Here is a 22,070-nt window from a genome sequence, read left to right on the forward strand (position 1 = left end):
TTTAGTACTCACAAATATCAAATACATTAATGCGAAATGCAAAGAAAACTTATATAAAAAAAAAACTTTTCAGTAGCTCTAATTTTTTTAAAAAAAGAAAATCATACTCATGATCATGGGTCCATGACCTTGCGTATCTTATATAGACATTTCCTTCGTCCTCCCAGTCACATTTTTCATGGATGGTTGTGTAAAGTTTCACCTCTATCTCGGACAGTAACACATAAATTAGTGTCGGGATTCAACCATTGCGATATGATCATTTGAATTTATTTGTGCCGTTTTCAGTATCATATTATCAACATCATTTTAGTATATATATTGACTAAATTTTTATGCAAAATCCTATATATATAAAATATGAGAAGGTTCTGTGAATATTTTGTGATAATTTTCCAATGATTTAAGAAGGCTTTATAAAGGATGTGGCAATCCTTAACTCTTGAGCTAGCTTTTGTGTTAAGTTAGGCCACATTCCTAATATGGTATCAGAGACAGGTTGGCCCAACAAGCAAATTCCCACACAAATGGTTTTCCACCTATGTGGCCCATATAAGTGGCATGTCTTGTTGTATTTCCGAGATGTTGGGCTTGGGCTGTTTCCCGTTGGACCGTTTCCCACCCACATCTCGAAGAGGCCTATTAGAAAGTCCCACATTGTTTGGGATTAAGATCTTTGGGTAGTATATAAAGGATGTGGCAACCCTTAACTCTTGAGCTAGCTTTTGGGTTAAGTTAGGCCACATTCCTAATATGGTATCAGAGCCCAAGGTTGGTCCAACAAGCAAATTTCCCACAAAAATGGTTTCCCACCTATGTGGCCCATATAAGTGGCATGTCTTGTTGTATTTCCGAGATGTTGGGCTTGGGCTGTTTCCTGTTGGACCGTTTCCCACCCACATCTCGAGGAGGCCTATTAGAATGTCCCACATTGCTTGGGATTAAGATCTTTGGGTAGTATATAAAGGATGTGGCAATCCTTAACTCTTGAGCTAGCTTTTGGGTTAAGTTAGGCCACATTCCTAATATGGTATCAGAGCCCATGGTTGGCCCAACAAGCAAATTCCCACACAAATGGTTTCCCACCTATGTGGCCCATATAAGTGGCATGTCTTGTTGTATTTCCGAGATGTTGGGCTTGGGCTGTTTCCCGTTGGACCGTTTCCCACCCACATCTCGAAGAGGCCTATTAGAAAGTCCCACATTGCTTGGGATTAAGATCTTTGGGTAGTATATAAAGGATGTGGCAACCCTTAACTCTTGAGCTAGCTTTTGGGTTAAGTTAGGCCACATTCCTAATAGGCTTTGTAAAAATATCAATTAATAATTTTGGATGAAACCAAAAAACATTTTTTACTTTTATGATGCCCTACAAAAAATATTTTTCTCCCAAAATATCCCATTACTCAATTTTAATTATATAACTTTGTATAATTTAAAAACTATATATATATATATATATATATATATATATATGTACATAATTTTCATTGATTATGTGACATATATATTTATATAATTTTCACTGATAATGTGACACATTTAAAGGTATCTAATAATTTACATATCAAAAATAAAAATTACCTAATTTTGATGAAAATTCTTCAAGATTTAAGATCATGAGCATGAACAAGTCTAGAGAACTGGCCTCCAATATTTTTCAAGTGGTCGTAACTCCCTGTCTCCATTACGGTTCCATCTGCGATCATTGCAATACAATCCAATATTTTCAAGGTGTTGAGGCGGTGAGCCACTACTACTGTTGTCATCTTCCGGTTAGCCATGATCAGAGCTAGAGCGTCCTGAACCTCCCGCTCTGAGTCAGAGTCCAAGGAACTCGTAACCTCATCAAGTAGAAGTATTGTAGGGCTTCTCAAAAAGGCTCTAGCGATAGCTATCCTCTGTTTTTGACCACCTGAAAGTTGCACTCCTCTTTCTCCACATTCGGTTTCATATCCTTTTTCCATTGCCCTTTATAGAAGAAAAAAAACAAAACATAGAGAGAATTGAACAAAGCTAATAATGGAAGAAAATATAACAAAATGTATACGAAAATTTATATTTGGTTAACTCTTTCAAAAGTTACGTATCATAAGTTTTGAAATCTAATATATCAAAGAAACCAAAAAACGTTTTGACTATAACAACATAAACACTAAACTACTAGCCAAACCGTATAAGGAGGATGCAAATACTACTTGTGTATTACTAGTAAAAATGGAATCACACTTACGAGATGAAATCATGAGCATTGGCGGCTTTAGCAGCCTCCACCACCTCATCCTCCATCGCTTCGGGTCGTCCGAGTATAATATTGTCTCGGATACTTCCAGAGTAAACAACTGGCTCTTGGCTCACTAGTGCAGTATGTTTTCTATACCATTTAATATCTATATCTCGCAAATCTACACTGTCTATTTTCACACAACCTATTTCCACATCGTAGAAACGTTGGATCAAAGCTATCACTGTTGATTTACCACATCCTGATATACCGACCAATCCAATGCTTGTCCCGGGCTTGATGTCCAAGGAAAATTGTCGAAGCACTGGAATACTAGGCTGGTTAGGGTAAGAAAAATCGATATTCTTCAGTTCTATTCGCCCTATTAGTGTCTCAATTTTTGCTCCATGGTTTGTATTTTCCTACATGTAGCATTAATTATTAATAATATTCGATGAAGAATTCAAAGAAAATTTGTTCAACGTCATATAGAAGATGACAAAATGTTAATGGATGTCTATAACTTACTTGAGATGAAGGACGGTCAAGGATCTTGAAAACGGAAGACATGGCGGCAGAGCCCTTGGCGAGGTCAGAAGTCATGCTTCCTGCTTCCGCAATAACCTTGCCGGTGCTTACCAAAACAAAGAACGTCTTGAATACATCCCCGGCCGAGATTTCCCCCTTTTGAACCAACACTCCTCCATACCAAAAGTCTAATGCCCATGTCAAGAAGGTTAGGCACTGTGCCGACCCCATCCCAAAGCCTGCAAGCCATGCTGCCTTCCTACCCTTTCTTTTCGCCTTATATTGAGCCTTATCAAATATTTCTATGATCTTCTTTGTAGACCCTAAGGATGTAATAATTTTGTGGTTGTAAATAGCTTCCGATGCAATTTGTGAGCTACGGTTTTGTGCATAGGCATAATTGTGGGAAATGTTGGAGAGCAAAACTTTTTTGGTGTAGAAGCAGAGGATAGAGAGAGGCTGGACCGCGATCATCACCAACGCGAGTTTCCAAGAAAGTAGTAGACCTATAATCATTGCGATTGTGACACCTGAAATGGTCTGGACAAGCAACGAAAGTCTGTCGGCTACTAAGGACTTCACAATGGACACTTCATTACTAAGCCTTGAACAAAGCTCACCACTAAAGTTCTCTTCCACATCAAACCAGGCAGGTTCAAAGGTAAAGATTTGTTCGAGCATTTTCAACCGAAGTCTTTGCATTAGCCTTTCACCCATTTTTGCAAAACTATAATGCTGAAGGAGATTAAGGGTGATGGAGAGAAAGGTGAGGGAAGTGAAGATTAAGGAGTAAATTCGTATCTTAGCCTGCATTTCCTGTGAGCTTTTTGCAAAAAATGCGGAGATCATACCGCCAATGGTTAAGGCATAAACCGGTTGGATTGCACCAAATGTTGCAGCTGAAATGCAACCGACAAGAGAAGACTTCCACTCAGGGGAAACCAATGGAAGAAGTCGGGTGAATGAAGTAGAAGGGTGATTATCATTGATTTTGGCTGTGTTAATGCTTTCCAATGGGTAAGGAGAATCAATGAGATCAGGAGATGACCTTCTGCTTAGCCTATTGACACAGTTCATAGTAGACCAACGTTGTTGTATCTCAGGAGTTTTAACTCTATCTTGAAGATCCTGTCGATGTTCATGACCGCATTGTCTTTGAAGGTTTACGAGTTTTGCATAATGGTTGTTATTCGTCATCAAATCTTCATGAGAACCTAGTTCTTTAACGGAACCATTTTCTAACATAGCAATGATATTGGCTCCTCTAACTGTTGAAAGCTTATGCGCCACCACCTGTTTCACAATAGATGAAGTTGTTACAAAAATAAATAAATGCACATAAGAGTTTGAGAAAAGTTTAAAGTACCAGTGTAGTTCGTCCCGCGGCTACTTGATCAAGTGCATTTTGAATCAATGTTTCAGATTCTCCATCTAGTGCACTTGTTGCTTCATCTAGAAGTAAAATAACCGGATTTCTAATAATGGCCCGTGCAATTGCAATCCGCTGCTTCTGACCTCCTGATAAAAGTGCACCGCGATCGCCTATCTGTTTTCATGTCAATGTTATAACAAAATACAACAAATTATTATCATGTAAATAAATTCATTCTCAAATACATACATGTGTATCATAACCATTTGGTAATTGTGTTATAAAGCCATGAGCATTTGCAGCCTTTGCAGCTGAAATAACTTCACCCATTGATGCCTTATCTTTCCCAAACATTAGATTTTCCCTTATGGACGTTCCAAATAAAGGATGATCTTGACTCACAACACCAATGTGTCGTCTCATCCATTTTAACTGAAGAGTCTTTATGTCGAACCCATCGATCCTCACACACCCCTCACATGGATCATAAAACCGTTGTAGCAATGCGATCACTGTGGATTTACCACTTCCACTAGCTCCCATTAGAGCTATGGTTTTCCCAACATCAGCAGTAAGAGTGAAATCCTTGAGAATTATTGATTTCGGTCGACAAGGATATATGAAAGTTACATGCTCAAATTCTACTCTTCCCTTCATTTTATCTCCTGGTATGAATCCTTTCGTCGTATCCTCACCATCTATCTCTGAAATTCTATCAATCCTTGAACATATTCGAGCTGCCGCAACTGAAGCCTCCGAGAAATATCTTATTTCAGTCAGTGCCGTCCCTAGAGAGCTGCACCATTTATTCATTCAACCAAAAATTACTTATTATTGTTTGCAATTATCTGAGAGTATGCAAGGATTACTTACATGCCACTCAAGACGAAGGAGATCCCGGCTGCATAAATGCGTCCACCGGTTTCTTGTTTGTGCATCACCAATCTGCTTCCGTACCAAGCAAGAAAGGCCCAAATGGTGAATGAAATCCCTGAGCTTCCCACAGCTAAACCTTTGGCGAGACCTTGCTTTAACCCAAGCTTTTTGTGTCTTTCCAAGACCTCTGAGTATTTCTTGATGATTTGAGTCTCGGCTGTGAATGAAAGAATGGTCTTGAAGGAGCTTAGAGCTTGTTCCACGATGGAGTTTGCTTTTGCGTGTTCTTTGAAAGATTTCTTAGATAAGTGAACAAGGTATTTGCCATAGATCAACCCTGGGATTAAAAGAAGAACAAGTGTTGGGATGGCCACGACGGTTAATCTCCATGAAAAGTATGCCGAAAACAGAAGGCCAGTGATGAAAACTGATATGTGCATCAAGAATGTGGGCACCTGTGGTAATTTAGCAATAGATTGATAAAAAATTTCAACATGACATAATTTTAAAACAATTAAGACAGAACATGTTTAAAACACTTTTTTGAAAATATTATTTTTATTTACAAAAGTATGTCATTACAAATTTACTACCATATGTTTTGTTTCAATTTTAGGATTCTCGTGGTAATATTGAATTTTTTTTAATAAAAAATTTACTAAAACAAAACACTCTTCTTATTTTGTTAATAAACTAATGTACGATAGTCATAAGAAAATAAAATGGTTTTTACTAATCTGTTGCATTTAAATCAAATATTTTTATATCGTTACGATTATGTAAAGTAAGATTGATCCGTGGGGAGATTACTGAAAACTTAATGAACCCTGACTCTTTTAACCTTTTCTTTACTAAAGTTATATATGTTTAAAACACCAATTACTTTTGTGGTATTTTAAGATATTTTTTTGTATATATCAAATTATACCATAAGTCAACCACAGTCTTAAACTTAATAAGTTTTATGCCCGCACAAATAACAGATCAAAATTGTTTTATCAAAATGTGATACCTTTTCACTAAGAAGTTGTTGGATGAGAGAAGTATCAGTAGAAATAGTGTGAATGATTTCAGAAGTGGAAACATCTGAATCGAAGAACGAAACTTCTTGTCGGAGAACAGCTTCAAGATATGTTCGTCGAATCTTCACAACTTGTCTCTCGCTGGTTTTGCTCCAACAATATCCCTCTGCACCAAAAAATTCCACTCCATACATTTTAACTTCATTTTAATTAATGCATATTTACTTTACAATTAAGAAACTATTTGAATGATGTAAAAAAAAAACTATTTGACATTACCCATAAATGCCACTCCCAAGATTGCCAATCCCAGGTATACAAAGTATAAACTGCACTGTATAGAAGAAATTATTCAATGCTTAGGTCGAATGATTTTAAGAAATCTGATCACTCAAGAATATATTTTCTTTTCAACATATATTATGAAATTAAAATAGCTTGTTGGTTAACGAAACTAAAAGAAAAGAGTTTACAAAAATAAAATCATGGAAACGAATTAAACTATTATGAGCTAAAACTTAAAAGGATCACACATGAATACGATAATCAGTATCTTTCTTCAACGAATGGATCATTGTGTCATCAAGAACTGAACTGCATATCAGTTGAGCGATACCGATACCTGTGTATAAAAAACTCCCACGAGCAAAAATCTATTCACATACGTACATCGGTACATATATCATTCCATAAATAGATAGAAATAATTAAACCCCTTCGACCAAAAAAAGATTTAAACAATTCTTGTTTTCACCTTTCTCTACTCATTATTTTTAATTTTAATAAATTATTTCTGGAATAGATATAACAAATAGTAATTCGATAGTAGAATCAATCCAACCTGTTTGTTCTTGGCCGCGATTTCGACTCTTTATGTTAGACGTGTAATAATTGTAAAAACAAACTGAATTAAAAGATGACTAACCTTTTGAATCTCTTCCTTGAAAGTTGTGGAACTAGGATTGTGTTGACCGTAGCCCAAAGAATTCATGATCCTGCTTGCGAATACTAACGCTACATTCGTGGACATTCCATCTCCAATGGCTCCCACAGTACCAAGTACCATAAGAACTATATCTACCCAATCCGCAAACCGAAATATTACGTGTGTGTTACTACTCGATTTAAATGATACCGTTGAGGTTTTCTCCTGAGATCTCATCTTAATTCTTCTTTTGTCTTTTGCTCTTCTTGATTTTTTTCTTAAACCTCGTTGAGAAGAGTATTCATTAACTACAAGAAGAGTGCGCCAAGTGATAGTTGAAGTGTTTACACCTAAAATGGAAGGTGGGAGGAGCTTTTGCTTTTGTATGTTTTAACAATATAATATAATTTGCTTTTATATGTGATGTTCAATAATGTAGGTATTCTTTATTATGCTTTTCTCTTATGGTTGTTGATAATTCTATTTCATCACAAGTTGATTTCATTGGGTCACCGACTAACCAACCGCATAATCCTCCTTCTTTTTGTTTACTTTATATTATATGACCAATCAACAACCATGCATAAAAGAGAGAGTGATATATACCACTTACTTCGACTTCGTCTACTTCGACAATCATCTAATACTGAGTCTAAATAGTGAAATTAGTTTGAGGAATTGTTAAAGAATTATTTAGAATTTTTTTGGTCACATCATTTACAGAAAAAAAAAAACTTGAGGAATTTTAGTTACATCATTTGGTTACATCATATTTTTAAGTTTGTTATGTTTTTATGTTTTTAGATTTTTAATAAACTAAGACTACTTTACATTATAAATCATAATTTTCAGAAATTTTTAATTAGTTTGTGTAATGATCATAGAAATTGATTAGTTAACTTTCCTTAAAAAGTAAAAGACATAAATAATGATGGAATTAATGATGACTAGAGAATAAAAATAAGTTAGGTTTATATTGATGGCTAAAGAATAAAAATAAGTTTGTAACCAATTAATAATTAATTTTAATAGTTTAAGGTTTCATATGATAATTATTTTTGATAAACTTTAAATATATTAACTTAAAATTTTAACAACTGCCTTTTTATGAATTATACCCCCTTTGTTTTAGAATATAAGATGTTTTAGGTAAAAACCACGCAAATTAAGAAATATTTACTTTTAAAAAGGTCAACTAATAATGAAAGAGATGACAAAGTATAAATAATCATAAAATATTAAATTAATATATAATTTACCTAGAAACTTGAAATCATCTTATATTGTGAAACACATTTTTTTTCTCCAAAACATCCTATATTTTAAAACAGAATGAGTAGTTTATTTGCTAAATTAGGTTGTTATCTTAATAAGATTATTAAATCTATAAGAATTTAAATTAAATGTTTTTATTTTTTTATTTTATTAATAATGTTAATAAAAAAACTTTAATTTAGTATATTTATAAGTTTATATATCTAACTGATTTTTCCAAAAATTCAGCGGTTACAATTTAAATTCTAAATTATTTAACCAGATTCCGAAAAAAATCATAATAAAATTCGGTCAGATTCAGCAATTCAAATAGATTCAGTCGGATTCAGCGGTTACTATTTAGACCAAATTTCAGGAGTAATCATTGAAAACCTTTTCTCTTCTTATCGATTTATGCATATGAGTTTCTTAAACCTTGCTTTGATGATATCTTTAAGCATGATTGAGTAGTTTACTTGTTGGTTTGAAGGATCATTCAAAGGGGAGCTCATGCTCAATTATTTTAGGTTACGATTCCTAGGGTTGGTTTGTTTACACTATTCTTCGTCTATTCTTAATCTCAATCCATATGGTTAACGACATGAATTAGTTGTTGAACATAGGGAAGTAGGATTCGCAAATTGTGGGTCTTATTTGCTTGAACCTAGACTCGGACGAGCTTGATCTCATAACAATTAAACATCACTTAGTTATGGTGTTCTTGTGAACTTATCGAAACTTGATTTACTTGCTGGTAGAGATGGGTCGCTGCCTATGGCAGCTGAACAACGGAGTATTGAGACTTTAGACATATAATTATGTGACCTATAGGTTGTTTGTTCATTCGTGTTTCGAGTTCGAGAATTTAGAAGTAAACATTCACATAACTTAAATTTGCTTGAATAAAACGTTTGTTGAATAATTCCTTGAATGCCCAACGCCTCTTCTCACGTTTGCTATTATGGAATTTCCAATTTACGATGATTTAATTCAGCTTTTTGTTTGGTTTCTTATAATTTATTATTTTGTTCTCGTAAATTAAATTTGGAGCTTTTGGAATTAAAAATTAAAATTTTAATGCAAAACAACCCAGATCTTTATTAAATAATAACAAAATTAAAGTGCTATTAAAACATATGTGATTGTTGATAGGAAAGTGCTATATTAAAAAAAGATACAATAGACGTTTTCAAAAAAAAAAAAAAAAAAAAAAAAAAAAAAAAGAAGATACAATAGCAATACGAAAAACCGCTATCTAAAATGACCGATCTATTATCGCGGGTGATGAGATAACGTTTTTAATAACACTATTGTATCATTCTTGTATCATTCTATAGCGTTTATATAGTGTTATTAATACTCGCTTTTTCTGTAGTATATACACAAGCCTCTTTAGAGAACTAGGTTAATTGTTGAAAGTTGTGTTTTCATTAGCATAAAGAACCTTTATATAGGCCACGACTTCTTGAACATAAGAAGGAAAACAAGGAAAAACACCAAAACTATTATAACTCTAACACATAAAGAAAAACACCAAAACGCATTAACCGTATCATTACTCCCTTCCTTGACTTCGAGCTTAAGGGTATGCTTCTTGTAGCTTCTTTGCGTTCTTCCACATATTTCACCATTTCTTCTTCTTTAAATCACTACAAGAAATATCTACATTATTAGCAAGAGGTAAGAGCTATTATATGTCATTAATAGCGTTTGCATAAACGCTGTCTTATGCCCCTGTTATGGTAGACCCCCTACATACGATAGCGTTTTTTTGGTATATTATTATAGAGCATTCTACCATAGTATTAGGCAAACACTTTGATATAACGACTTATAATAGCGATATATATAAGCTATGATCTATAATTTTTATGATGCTATAATTTCAGTGCCATAACTCTAATTTTATGCGGTTGTTTTAAGCTATTTGCATTTGGTGGAACCTGTTTAGTTTTCAAAATATCCAATATATATATATATATATATATATATATATAAGAATAATAATAAACATCCAAAAGATATACATCATTTCATAAACCAAAAATCAATTCATACATAACACAAGTCTCAATCCAATACTTAAACTAATATCCTAACTTCTATATACTACTTTTGCCAAGGAAGTTATTAATGACATCATGCAAAATCCTTACTTCGTTTCTAGATATTGGACTCGATTCCTCAAGTAAGTTAGTTCAGCTTCATAGGTTGTTGTAGCCTCTTCCTTTCTCTTAGGTTTTCGAAAAATACTGCTACCTTTTCTCTTAGGTTTTCCTCAAATACTGCAGTCTTCATCTATGTCACTGTCCTCAACGACGAGATTCATTATATCTTCTGTTAGAACATGAAATAGAACAAGTGAAATTCAGGCTTCTTGACGACAAACTTATTGAGTCACTTTATTAGTAAACAAATCTCTTTACTCACCTGAAAACTCAACCTGCGATTGAGACATATCTTTAGCCTGAGAAGAGACTAATTCCATTTCCTTTGTACCTTTACTTCAAGAAACTCAAGACCATCACTTGTATCCAACATCGGTGACTCATAGACATAACTCGAAAACCACTTACTTAGATCAGGAACTTCTGAGAATTCTTAAAACAAAAGTGACGAACCACATAAGTGAAATCAATGCAGCTAATCTAGCTTACTGTTGGGATCGGATCCCACACATCTTCGGTAGGATCCACTTGGATCTGTCCACGTCATTATTACATAATAATCCTCTTGGATTCCTAGATGTTTCATTGCCAGAATCGAGCTCGACCTGTCGGAAGTTTGATTCAGTTTATTAAAGAGCTCGATCTTTACCAGTACGGAGTTCGCTCTTATTCAATATACTGTTCGCATAAAAGAAGGCCGAAGCGAAGAGAATATTGTTCGAGGTTCGCGGCAGCATCAAGACGCAAGAGTTCGGAGTCAACAAAAAAGAGTTCGGAAGATCCACGCGAAGCCCAAGATAGTTCAAATTCAAGCCGTTTCGGTCAAATTGTAACCTACATGATTAATGCGGATCAATGCAATTATGAGCAGTAAATGACCGCATTGATCATGTTTTCTCTATAAAAACAACCTCAAACGCATGTGTTTGAGGGAGAACAACTTTTTTTCCTCTTACGATCAAGCAATACAACATACTTTTTATTTTACAATTTTGCAAGGCTTTTTACTATTTTATTCTTTCCAAGTTCTTTCGCTTTATTTAGTTTCTTGGTTGATTTTAGAGTTTTTCTCCACAAATATACTTAAAGACAATCGAGTGTGAATCCTACATCCACACTTACCACTAATAATATCCACAAAATGATGTTTCAGAAACCAAACTAATTAAACAAGTTTGATGCTACCTTCACTATCATCCATCTCTCAATTCTCTATATTCAAAAGTCAAGTCTTTTCCTCTGCCTCTTTGGTCTTAACCAAAACTCGATCTCCCAATAGCTTAATTGAAGCTAAGTATATTGTCAATACTAAACTAAGACAGAGAAAATTATAAGTCATTACTAGAAGGAAACCTATAAATCGTCACACATAGTTTTAGAAATAAAAGAGAGCTTGACTTCTAGCTGCACTTGACGAAAGAAAGAATAGAGACTTACCTAGTGGAGAAGGATAAATGAAAGGCAAGAGTTGCTAAAGGTTGACTTAAGAGAGGCTCCCTTATTACAGACAGAATCTACACAAGATTCTTGCAATATCGAGTAAGAAAAAGTCCTAAAATTGATATCTCATTCATATGTAAAAATGTCCTGAGATACTGAGCAAAGAGACCATACTTAACAATGACCTGATATAATAAAATGTCCACTAGCATTCCTATTAGGTACTAAAACCATTCCACGAGAATCTAATAACATCCAATGGTACATGTTGGGGTCGGATTCCATCCTTTGGCTCCGAGCCAGACTTTGAACACCTCGAGAGTTTTACAGAGATCACCTCGGGATATCGCATCAGCCACCTCAGGTTATCCACCTAATCGATTTAGTAGACCCGAGCCCCTCGCCTCGGGAATACCTGAACAAGACGTCTCAAGCACCCGAGCCCAATTGCCTTGGGGTTACCCGAGCCCAGTCGCCTCGGAAGTACTCCAGCTCAATCGCCTCGGAGCACCCAAACCCAATCGCCTCGGAGCACCCGAGCCAGTCGCCTCGGGGTACTCAAACAAGCCATTCTAGAGTGCCCGAGCCAGTCCTTCCTGTATACCCGAGCCGGTTGCACAAGTTCTCCGAGGCGAAGTCTTCGTCATCACCCGAGGCAAAGACTTGGTAAATATTCACCTTCAAAGTATCATTTCCAAGTAAGGTATCATTTCCGAAGGATCATTTCCGATAGACCCGGAAATGATAGGGGAGAATCTCGAAAGATCAACTCAAATCAGGAAACCCCCGAAAAATAAGGAAACTATCCTAATCCGCGATATTCTGAGCCGACTTCAAGATAAATGGAAATCTTCCGGGAATATCGCTGGAGAGGCGGTTTATCACCTATATATAAAGAGACTCAAGGCTCAAGCAAAGGGGAAGCAATATCGCTCTAGACTTTACACTACGCAAAGCTCTCACAGCACAAACACCTTTTTCTTTTACGATCAAACTCTTGTACGATCAAAACTACTTTTTTCATCAATAAGATCAAGAACACCATCTTTGGTTGCAATTGTTTTCTGTTGTTCTTTGAGAATTCGCATATGTCGTATCCCTAAATTTAAACCCTAGACAAATCTCGATTGTGTTAGTTTTGACTTCCACAGTTTGGCGCCGCCTGTGGGGATTCTTTAGAATTCTCTTACCCTAAGACACAAAACTCGATTACCGAAAAGGACGATGAACGAAGACGGTCGTCAGACACCACCAGCTGGAGGAGGGATCCCGAACCCTCTGAACCCTCAGAATCCTCAAGCCGATCCGACGATCATAGCGACTCTAGCCGAACTGAAAGATCTGATGGTTAAATTCCAGAAGAAAGCTGATGACCAAGAGAAAGCTAACAAAACCTTGGCGCAGCGAGTCGACAAAATCGCAACACGTGGGCAACAAAAAACAACGCGTTTCCAGACTCGGCCGCCACGAGCTCGGAGGGATTTACCTGGCATCAACCCAACAAGACTCACGTTCGCGACACCAACCGGCAACACAAGAGTCGCAACCTGAGCCGACCCTGCCAGACGCGAGAACCAAGATGACCCCACCGAGCCAGACGTAGTGGATTTAACGGACGAGCCAGACGATCTACAAGATGAGCGTACCCAAGCCGGAGCTAACTCCGCCGAGCGAACAGATCTCACTGACGATGAAGAAACTGAGGAAAACATAAGGTGGGCCGAAGAATCTGAAAGAGAAGATGAGCTAAGCAAGATCCGAGCCTTCTCAGCCAAGGCGGAAGCTGATATGAAGCTCCTCAAAACCCAGATACATAGCGTTTCATCCTCCGCACCGAACATCGACCGAATTTTAGAAGAATTTCGGAATACTCCTTTCACCAAAAGAATTTCCGAAACGACGATGTCCAATCTGGGAAAGTTCAAATCGACTCGTATAACGGATCAACCGATCCAAAGTGCCACATTAAATCGTTCGTGATATCTGTGGCCCGAGCCAGGTTCAAACCCGGGGAAAAGGATGCAGGTCTGTGCCTACTGTTCGTGGAACACCTCAAAGGACCCGCATTAGAGTGGTTTTCAAGATTGGAACGAAACTCGATTGACAGTTTTGACGAGCTGTCGACACTGTTCCTCAAGCAATACTCCGTGCTCATCGACCCCGGAACCTCCGACGCAGATCTGTGGTCCCTGTCTCAACAGCCCACCGAGCCGTTAAGAGATTTCCTCAAAACCTTCAAATCGACGCTAGCCAAGGTAAAAGGAATTACAGATGTAGCCGCTCTTTCGGCTTTAAAGAAAGCCCTCTGGTATAAGTTAGAGTTCAGGAAAGAGTTGAATCTGTCTAAACCGACAACAATTCGCGACGCGCTGCACCGAGCCTCGGATTTCGTCGCCCACGAAGAAGGGATGGCGCTACTAGCGAAGAGGCACGAGCCAACGAAACAGGCGCCCCGGGCCGAGAAAGCCGAAAAAGCCCAAGCGACGCCTCCGGTCCAGAAAAAACACGCGAGAGCGGTACGTATACGCATCACGAGGGGCGCAATTTCTCAGGATACCATAGCTATCAGATTGATACGCCCCGAGGCCGCGGCCGCGGCAGAGGCCGAGGTCGTGGGCGAGGAAGAGAGTCCTTCACTTGGACAAGGGATCAGCCACCGAGCAATGATCAAGAATACTGCGAATACCACAAAATTTTTGGCCATCATAACTCGAGATGCCGAAGCCTCGGAGCCAAGTTAGCAACCAAATTCCTAGCTGGAGAGCTCGGGACGAATGTTACTCTTAAGGACCTCGAGCCAGAACCAGAGCCCGAGCAGACCAACCCGGGAAGAGATCCCGAACCAAGGAACCAGGAGTCTCAGAAAAGAACCCGGGGGTCGAAAGACGAAGACCGAGATGGTACACGGTAGAAGGTTCTTACCATAATGGGTGGATCGCCATACTGTCCTGACACCGTAGCGGCAATTAAAGCTTATCAACGCCGAGCCGAGACGCCTAGCAACTGGACAAGACGCTTCGATCGACCTAACGACGTGATCACATTCGAAGAAAGCGAGACAAACGGGCTCGACATGCCTCATAACGATCCGATCGTCGTCACTTTAGCGATAGGAGACCATGATATTTACCGAGTATTAATTGACACTGGCAGCACCATCGACGTAATCTTTCGTGAAACGCTCCGGCAAATGAACATCGACATGTCACAGGTGATTCCGACCCCGAGGCCTGTCCTCGGATTTTCAGGGGAAACTTTGATGACGCTTGGAACCATCCAACTACCAGTCCGAGCCGGCGGGGTAACAAAGATAGTCAACTTCTCTGTCACCGATCGACCTACCATCTACAACGTCATAATGGGAACTCCGTGGTTAAACCTAATGCGAGCTATCGCATCAACATATCATCTGTGTGTCAAATTCCCGACCCCCAATGGCGTGAAAACGATCTGGGGCAGTCAGAAAAATTCTCGGATGTGTTTCATGGCAGCACACAAACTCCGAAACCCTGTCACTGAAGCGAAGGCTGAAACGGATCACAAGAAATCAAAACTTGGCCGGAGTGAAGAGAAGGCTATATCTAAACAGTTATAGCAATTACAGATCGAGGAGGCGCGCGAGGAGAAGAAGCCTACCTCGGACCCTGTAATCTCCATTAGCCTCGACGACGAACGGCTTGAACGATGCGTGGAAATTGGCAGCGACTTAACCTAGGAAATCAAGACCGAGCTCATCTCATTCCTCAAAGAGAACATCGACACTTTCGCCTGGTCGGCTGAAGATTTACCTAGGGTAAGCATCGACGTAATCTGCCACGAGCTGAATGTTGACCCATCTTTCAAGCCCATCAAGCAGAAGCGAAGAAAACTGGGTCGGGATCGCGCAGATGCAGTGAACGCCGAAGTAGAAAAGCTCCTGAAGATCGGCTCGATCTCTGAAGCAAGATACAACTGGTTAGCAAATCCTGTCGTGGTTAAAAAGAAGAACGGCAAGTGGAGAGTCTGCGTCGATTTCACCGATCTGAACAAAGCTTGCCCTAAAGACAGTTTTCCGCTCCCACATATCGATCGTTTAGTGGAAGCAACCGTGGGAAATAAGTTACTATCATTCATGGATGCTTTCGCAGGATACAATCAGATTCTCATGCACCCCGACGATCGCGAGAAGACAGCATTCATCACAGACCGAGGTATCTACTGTTACAAAGTCATGCCCTTCGGACTCAAGAATGCTGGCGCAACGTATCAACGGCTCGTCAACAGGATGTTCTCCGAACAGCTCGGGAAGACGATGGAAGTTTATATCGACGACATGTTAGTCAAATCCCTTGAAGAAAGCGATCACATAGCCCATCTACGCGACTGTTTTCGCCAGCTCAACAAGCACAATATGAAGCTTAACCCGGCAAAATGTCGTTTCGCGGTAAAGTCTGGAGAATTCTTGGGATATCTCGTAACTCACCGAGGCATCGAGGCAAACCCGAAGCAAATCGATGCTCTACTAAACATGCCCTCACCACAGAACAAGCGTGAAGTCCAACGTCTCACCGGGAGAGTCGCAGCCTTGAACCGATTCATCTCGCGGTCCACTGACAAATGCCTTGCTTTCTACGATACTCTGCGCGGGAACAAGAAATTTGAATGGACCGATCGCTGCGAATAAGCTTTCCAGGAACTGAAGAAGTATTTGGCTAACCCACCGGTGTTAGCGAAACCAGTCCCGGGCGAGCCATTATTCCTGTACATCGCAGTCTCTAATACGGCTATAAATGGTACAATTCGATCTGATGGTCCGCCTCGGAGTCGCTCGAAGAACTCCAGACCATCTTTCCCTTGTAGACAGGGAGGTGAGTGTCGCCTCGGGGCGAATCACTGGAATCAGAAAGAGACATTTTCTGGCTCGGGAGATTGAAGAAGTTGATCGGAGAAACAAAGCTTGACAGATCGAAGAAATCAACCTAGATCTAATGACGGTGGCGCTATGACGGAAGTATTAACGGAAAAAGTAGAAAATGCAAGAACTCAAGATCAGAGAAAAGAGAACGAACCTTGAAAATTTTCCTTTGCAATTGCGAAATGAAAAAATAAATCGGAGGCTTAACATTTATAGAGATTTGGGGCGCGTCGGGTACGAACGAGCCAAATAAAACACATCGTATCCGTGTCTAGGGCGCATCGGGTACGCACGAATTGAGTAGGATACTTCGCATCCGCATGAATCTCGGGAATCAGCGAAAAGACCTTTCCACTTCTCGAGAAGGAATCCCAACTGTCACACGCCAAGAGAAGATGAAACGACAGGAATTCGAATCGCCAAAGTAAACGGCTCGGCCTAATTGTCATAGAGCTCGTCACGCTTGGGTCCCCAAACTAACGAGCTGGGGGGCTAACTGTTGGGGTCGGATTCCATCCTTTGGCTCCGAGCCAGACTTTGAACACCTCGGGAGTTTTACAGAGATCACCTCGGGATATCGCATCAGCCACCTCAGGTTATCCACCTAATCGATTTAGTAGACCCGAGCCCCTCGCCTCGGGAATACCTGAACAAGACGTCTCAAGCACCCGAGCCCAATTGCCTCGGGGTTACCCGAGCCCAGTCGCCTCGGAAGTACTCCAGCTCAATCGCCTCGGAGCACCCGAACCCAATCGCCTCGGAGCACCCGAGCCAGTCGCCTCGGGGTACTCAAACAAGCCATTCTAGAGTGCCCGAGCCAGTCCTTCCTGTATACCCGAGCCGGTTGCACGAGTTCTCCGAGGCGAAGTCTTCGTCATCACCCGAGGCAAAGACTTGGTAAATATTCACTTTCAAAGTATCATTTCCAAGTAAGGTATCATTTCCAAAGGATCATTTCCGATAGACCCGGAAATGATGGGGGAGAATCTCGAAAGATCAACTCAAATCAGGAAACCCCCGAAAAATAAGGAAACTATCCTAATCCGCGATATTCTGAGCCGACTTCAAGATAAATGGAAATCTTCCGGGAATATCGCTGGAGAGGCGGTTTATCACCTATATATAAAGAGACTCAAGGCTCAAGCAAAGGGGAAGCAATATCGCTCTAGACTTTACACTACGCAAAGCTCTCACAGCACAAACACCTTTTTCTTTTACAATCAAACTCTTGTACGATCAAAACTACTTTTTACGACGGACTAATCTCGTCGGTAAATGGTCTCATATATGTGACTATTGTCCAACTATTGTGCGGCTACATATTTTGAGTCGCAACAGCGTCGCCATTCACGACGGATTAGAGACGTTTTTTTAGTCATAAAAGAGAGTCGCAAGGTAGTCTCAAAATTGCCACTATTTTGCCTCTGTTTACCAACTCCTTGAGATTTACAATTCGTATTTTGACAAAATAAAATGTTAAATCTGTTAAGTTACGCATTTTTAGATTGATTTGAGCTACTACAAAAACATAGATTATATCTAAAGTTTTTATTTTCAAAGTTTTGGACAAAATCTTTGTAAATATCAAATCATGTACATGATGTTACATAGGTTTTTAAAGTAAGATTTCTAATTTGTGTAAGTTTGAAAACAAACTTACTAAATGATTGTTTTACCCTCTTAAAATGAGAGATATACTTTATACTTGGAATAGAAATACTTGTAATTCCATAATATTAATGTAGTTGGATCTTAATGTTTAGAATTTTAAAATAGTGGTTTGTGACTCATACAAGAATGTCACAAAAACGTGACTCTTTGCGACCGTCTTGCTACTAAAATAGTGGTTTGTGACTCTATATTTGTGACTACTTTGCTACTCCAGTGGCTTTGCGACTACTCTGCCTCTGTTTACCAACTGCTCGAGATTTAAAAATCATAATTTTTACAACATTGAATTGAAATAATGTTAAGTTTTAAGTTTCAACATATATTTAAACTATTATGTAGACTAAATCTTAATAACAAAAGATATAAAGTCTATATTATAAATCTATATTTGTAAATACCATATCATGTATTAAGTGTTACATGTGTTATACTTTGAATATTCTTCAAAGTTGTATATCATTCAAAATTTGTTTTGTAATACATTTGTTTTTTCTTTAAACAGATTTTTTGACTCTAGGTTATCAATATGATTGATTATAAGTCATATATGTATTTTTTGGCTATTAAAATTTATATAAGTTTGTGACTCTCAAAATAGCGTGACAATATTGTTACACTTTGCGACGAGCTTGTGACTAAGTTTATTAATATGCAACGGATTAGCTACTACCAGTGTTCAAGAAAGCGCTAGGCGCTAAGCGGGCGGTAACCCAATGCCTAGTGCCTAGAAGGACTAATCGGGGCCTAGGCGATTTTTTAGGCGGTTTAGACGTTTATAACATAAAACATTATAAATATGATATTATATATAAAAGTTATATAAAATATCTATATAAAACTAAAAATTATGAAATTATAAACAAAAACTAGATAAAACCTTTATTTATATTTATAATAAACAATATATGAATATTTATAACTATATATATATAAATAAAACTCTAATTGAAATTGAAAAAAATACATTAAACAAGATCTATATAATTTTAGGCGGTCAAGGCAGTTATCTAGGCGTCGCATGAGAGCCTAGAGCCTAGTCGAGGCCTAGGCGACCGCCTAGACCGCTTTTTAGAACACTGGCTACTACTAATATGTGTGACCGTTTTGTGACTGATAAAAAAAATTCAGATTTTCAGCAATTATTAAGCGGGAATTTATTTCCCCCGGTCGAAAATAATTTCGTGATATAACTAAGTGTTTACACTTTACATTTTTTGCGAAAAGCAAAAGTCTTTACACTTTCCCAAACAAAAACCCTAGAATCTCTCTAGATATTCTTCCTCTCTGGCTCTTCTCTCCGGTGCTTCTCTTCCTCTTGTTTGCTTACCATGTTGTCAAATGGGAAATCGAAAAGAGGTGGTCGTGGTGGCAGATCCGGCGGTGGTGTTCGAATTAACAGTGGCGGTCGATCAAACGGAGTTGGTGGGTCGTCTTCTCACTCTTCCAACCCGTCTTCTTACGAGACTGGTTCGGTTTCTCGGCCGGTGTTACCTAGTCAATATCCATCATCGTCTTAGCAACGACCTCTCCGTCAGCCACAACCAGCAGCTCAAGCTTCACAACCGATGTACCTGAATCCCCATCATCAACCGCCGCCTCCTCCAAATCCGGAGCATCTACCGCCACCTTCTCCAAATCCGGAGCATCAACCACCGCCTCAGGAGCCGAATCATGAGCAACAAGACTTTCAGCAGTTGTTGGATGCTGTAATGGCTCTTCTTGGAAGACAACGTCTACCAATCTTGAGTCAACAAGATATCCCTGATCGTGAGACTATCTGGTAAGAAAACATCTTCTCGTTTCCTCTTGGTAACAAAAATTAGTTCGTCCTTGGTCTTTGGAGCTTGACAATTTCGATTGAGATTTATCCCTTTTTCATATTTTGAATTTAAGACTCATGCTTTCGTTTATGGGTTAAGATGAATTCGATTTTGAATATGAGAGGAGCTAGTGATTTGATAAGACGTCGGGTCTTAATATTGGAGTCTTTGGGTCTGTGATTATAAGAGCTCAATGACAATGAGTTCTTAGTTCTTAGTCTCATAGCTTGACTGTTTCATAGCTTCTCAGCCCACGTTTTTATCAAATGACAATGGATAAAGTGTGATTGTTTCATAGCTTGACTGTTCCATAGCTTCTCAGCCCACGTTTTGTATTTAATTAGAGATGGTTTTTTTAACTTCATTAGTCTAAAGTTTGACTGTTTCGTAGCATGTTTAATTCCCTTTTGTGATAGTTATTGGAGTCTTTGGGTCTTAATATTGGAGTCTTTGGGTCTGTGATTATAAGAGCTCAATGACAATGAGTTCTTAGTTCTTAGTCTCATAGCTTGACTGTTTCATAGCTTCTCAGCCCACATTTTTATCAAATGACAATGGATAAAGTGTGATTGTTTTATAGCTTCTCAGCCCATGTTTTGTATTTAATTAGAGATGTTTTTTTTAACTTCATTAGTCTAAAGTTTGACTGTTTCGTAGCTTGTTTAATTTCGACTTTAGTTTACTGATATTGAGTTTCTGGTTTGCTGATGTTGAGAGTCTTGTTTTCTGAGTAATATTGTCTGTTTTTGCTCACGTTTATGTCTGATTTTGCTTAAGAGTAGAGTCTGGTTTTCTGAATTTCATTGTCTGGTTTTGCTCATGTTTATGTCTGATTTTGTTGATGTTCATTTTCTGGTTTTGCTTATGTTCTTTGTCTGATTTTGCTGATGTTTATTGACTGGTTTTGATTGCTCTTTTTGACGTTTGAGAGAAATTTGAGATTACTTGATGTTGATTTTCTGGTTTTGAGTAAACAGTTAATTGTATTCTAGTTTCTATGTTTATAATCTTTTTTGTTTTGATCGACTTGGACAGCTAAAAATGTTTGAGTAAACCTTCTTTTGAGTAAATGTTTTGAGTAAACCTTCTTTACAGCTAAAAATGTTTTTGTGTTTAGTGTACTTTCACAGATAATAAGGGAAACCCCTTTGGACTTGGACAGCTGAAAGAGACGATCAAAAAAGGGAAGAGAAAAGAGAGTTATGGAAGCTCCTCTTCTTCGTCTTCACTGTTAGAGATGCAAGAAGATCTTGTAGCTGCTCGTCGTAAGCTTGCTGAAGTGGACCAAGAAAATGCTAGACGTGACGAGGAGCGACGCAAAGATCAAAGTCGCTTCACAAGCTTGGAGATGATGGTCTCCTATATGAGGAACAAAGATCCTGCCTTTGCAGAATTTTTGGCTACTCAACAGCAAGAAGCAACTGCAGCAGCAACCGTAGCTTCTCAACCACCAACCACCGCAGCAGCCACCGCAGCAGCCACCGCAGCAGCCATCCCACCTGCCAACGCACCATACTCTTCACCAGCTGCCACTTCACCCATGTCTAACACTTCTTCATCCTCTCCCTTGGCTTAGACCTTTTCTAACACTTATTCATCCTCTGTTTTAGACCTTTTAATCTACTTTGGCTTTTGTTATGGATGATGATTTTAGGGTTGGTTTTTGTAGTACTGAATTATTTTATGGGTTTCTAATATAAATCATATTAGGATTTCTTTTAAATTTAGTTTTTTTTTGTCAATTTAATTTAGGGGAGGTTGCAAATAAATAGCTATTTTCTCACCTATTTGCCACCACATACAAATAAAAACAGTGGCATATTGGTTGCTAATTAGTGACGCTAGAATCCATCATGTAGTCTTTAAAACGTCGCAT

The 22,070-nt window shown here is 38.5% G+C and overlaps 2 protein-coding genes and 1 long non-coding RNA gene across 3 annotated transcripts; 1 reads left to right on the forward strand and 2 right to left on the reverse strand.

The window, feature by feature from the left end:
- Nucleotides 1–1,519: 1,519 nt before the first annotated feature.
- Nucleotides 1,520–7,575, reverse strand: LOC9313301 (putative ABC transporter B family member 8). Its single transcript, XM_021024122.1, has 9 exons — nt 6,948–7,575; nt 6,302–6,356; nt 6,013–6,188; nt 4,998–5,455; nt 4,374–4,920; nt 4,119–4,298; nt 2,753–4,045; nt 2,234–2,646; nt 1,520–1,971 (listed from the first exon to the last, which is right to left on the reverse strand). The coding sequence occupies exons 1-9, from the start codon at nt 7,182–7,184 to the stop codon at nt 1,605–1,607; spliced, it is 3,726 nt and encodes a 1,241-aa protein (XP_020879781.1). The 5' UTR covers nt 7,185–7,575; the 3' UTR covers nt 1,520–1,604.
- A 2,633-nt stretch (nt 7,576–10,208) lies between these two features.
- On the reverse strand, nt 10,209–12,034 carry LOC9313302. The gene is given in 5 exon segments (XM_021026059.1): nt 10,209–10,538; nt 10,632–10,709; nt 10,712–10,801; nt 11,555–11,682; nt 11,807–12,034. Coding segments are annotated over 4 exon segments (369 nt in total). The 5' UTR covers nt 11,571–11,682; nt 11,807–12,034; the 3' UTR covers nt 10,209–10,353.
- Nucleotides 12,035–19,494: 7,460 nt separating this feature from the next.
- Nucleotides 19,495–21,917, forward strand: LOC9311630. Its single transcript, XR_002331785.1, has 2 exons — nt 19,495–20,154; nt 21,312–21,917. It is a non-coding gene; the product is annotated as an uncharacterized LOC9311630 (long non-coding RNA).
- The last annotated feature ends 153 nt before the right edge of the window (nt 21,918–22,070 follow it).

Source organism: Arabidopsis lyrata (assembly GCF_000004255.2).
Source record: "Arabidopsis lyrata subsp. lyrata unplaced genomic scaffold ARALYscaffold_5, whole genome shotgun sequence".
Classification (NCBI taxonomy): Eukaryota; Viridiplantae; Streptophyta; class Magnoliopsida; order Brassicales; family Brassicaceae; genus Arabidopsis; species Arabidopsis lyrata.